This window comes from Austrofundulus limnaeus, unplaced genomic scaffold (genome assembly GCF_001266775.1).
Source record: "Austrofundulus limnaeus strain Quisiro unplaced genomic scaffold, Austrofundulus_limnaeus-1.0 Scaffold2233, whole genome shotgun sequence".
NCBI lineage: Eukaryota > Metazoa > Chordata > Actinopteri > Cyprinodontiformes > Rivulidae > Austrofundulus > Austrofundulus limnaeus.
Genome location: NW_013954635.1, coordinates 10444 through 11822, shown reverse-complemented (window position 1 = coordinate 11822; position 1379 = coordinate 10444). Strand labels below are relative to the sequence as shown.

General features: G+C 43.6%; 1 protein-coding gene across 1 annotated transcript in view; it reads right to left on the bottom strand.

Annotated features, from left to right (window-relative positions):
• Positions 1-184: 184 nt before the first annotated feature.
• The window catches only part of LOC106537299 (excitatory amino acid transporter 5), a gene marked incomplete in the record, with an annotated part of 10872 nt that continues 9677 nt past the window's right edge, over positions 185-1379 (bottom strand). The window contains 2 exon segments of the mRNA XM_014034686.1: positions 185-743; positions 822-1055. Of these exon segments, the coding sequence (XP_013890140.1) occupies positions 545-743; positions 822-1055 (433 nt within the window).

The following is a 1379-nucleotide window of genomic DNA, read 5'->3' as shown; positions in this document are numbered from 1 at the left end:
CAGAAACACAAAGATAAAAACTGGGAAATCAATATCGAACGTTAATATCAGCCCAACTGACCCACCTTTATTTGTTTTTTTATCTTTTTTGTTTAGTGCACAAAATCGGAAATCGGATAACAGATTGGTTCGTAATCCGTTTTTTTCGTTTTGGTTCAATAAACGAAAAAACAAAAAAAAAAAAACCAAGTGCTTTTTTCATTTTTTGTTTCAAATGACAAAATGAACTGCCTGAATGTACACGGACCCAGTTTTACATATCGGACCGATACCAATATTAATACTGATATATCGTGCATCCCTGTAAAAAAAAACCCAACTGACTCAGGTCTGAAAAAACAACAAGACAATTTAAATTCTGCTGAGTTTATCACCGATCCTGTAGAAGAATGTTCATCACCTGCTGCCAACAAGTCTGTTAGCAAAATATCTTATGAACTGGGTGGATTTTGATGCCATGCGATCATTTTAGTAGCAGGTAATAAATTAAAAACATTAAATGAAGTATTCTCCTGAACTAAACGAAAAAGCTGTAAACAAACTGTTACCTGATGGTGACCAGCTGACCAAAGTCCAGCTCATAGTCATTAACCTGAGCGATAAATATGGCCGCCACCGCCTCGTACAGCGCCGTGCCGTCCATGTTGATGGTGGCTCCGACAGGCAGAACGAAGCGGGCGATCTGACGGTCCACGTGGCAGTTCTCCAACAAGCACTTCATGGTGATGGGCAGCGTGGCCGAGCTGAATCCCACCAGACAAAGATCTGTTTTTATAAAATGAAAGGAAAGTCCAGGGGTTGACTGTTGGAACTGGACTGACCTGGAGGAGGTGGCCAGGGCGATGACCATGGCCTGCAGCAGCCCACGGATGTATCTGAAGGGGTTCTTCCTGGTCAAGATGAGGTAGAACAACGGAAGGAGGATGAGGCCGTGAACAAAGAGGCCAGTGAGCACGGTCACTCCGTACCAACCCAGCTTCTTCCCAAGCGTGCTCGGGTCCTGCATGTCCAAGATCTTCCCCGCCACCAAGAAGATGATCCCGAACGGGAAGTACCTGAGGAGACAAGACACAACAAAGCTCATGGTATCTGTTGGGAATGACTGTCAGCTACTACCACACCACGTTTAACCCAAGACTGAGACAAACTCAACACTGAAACTAACTCAACACTGAGACAAACTCAACACTGAGACAAACTCAACACTGAGACAAACTCAACACTGAAACTAACTCAACACTGAGACAAACTCAACACTGAGGCAAACTCAACACTGAGACAAACTCAACACTGAAACTAACTCAACACTGAGACAAACTCAACACTGAAACTAACTCAACACTGAGACAAACTCAACACTGAGACAAACTCAACACTGA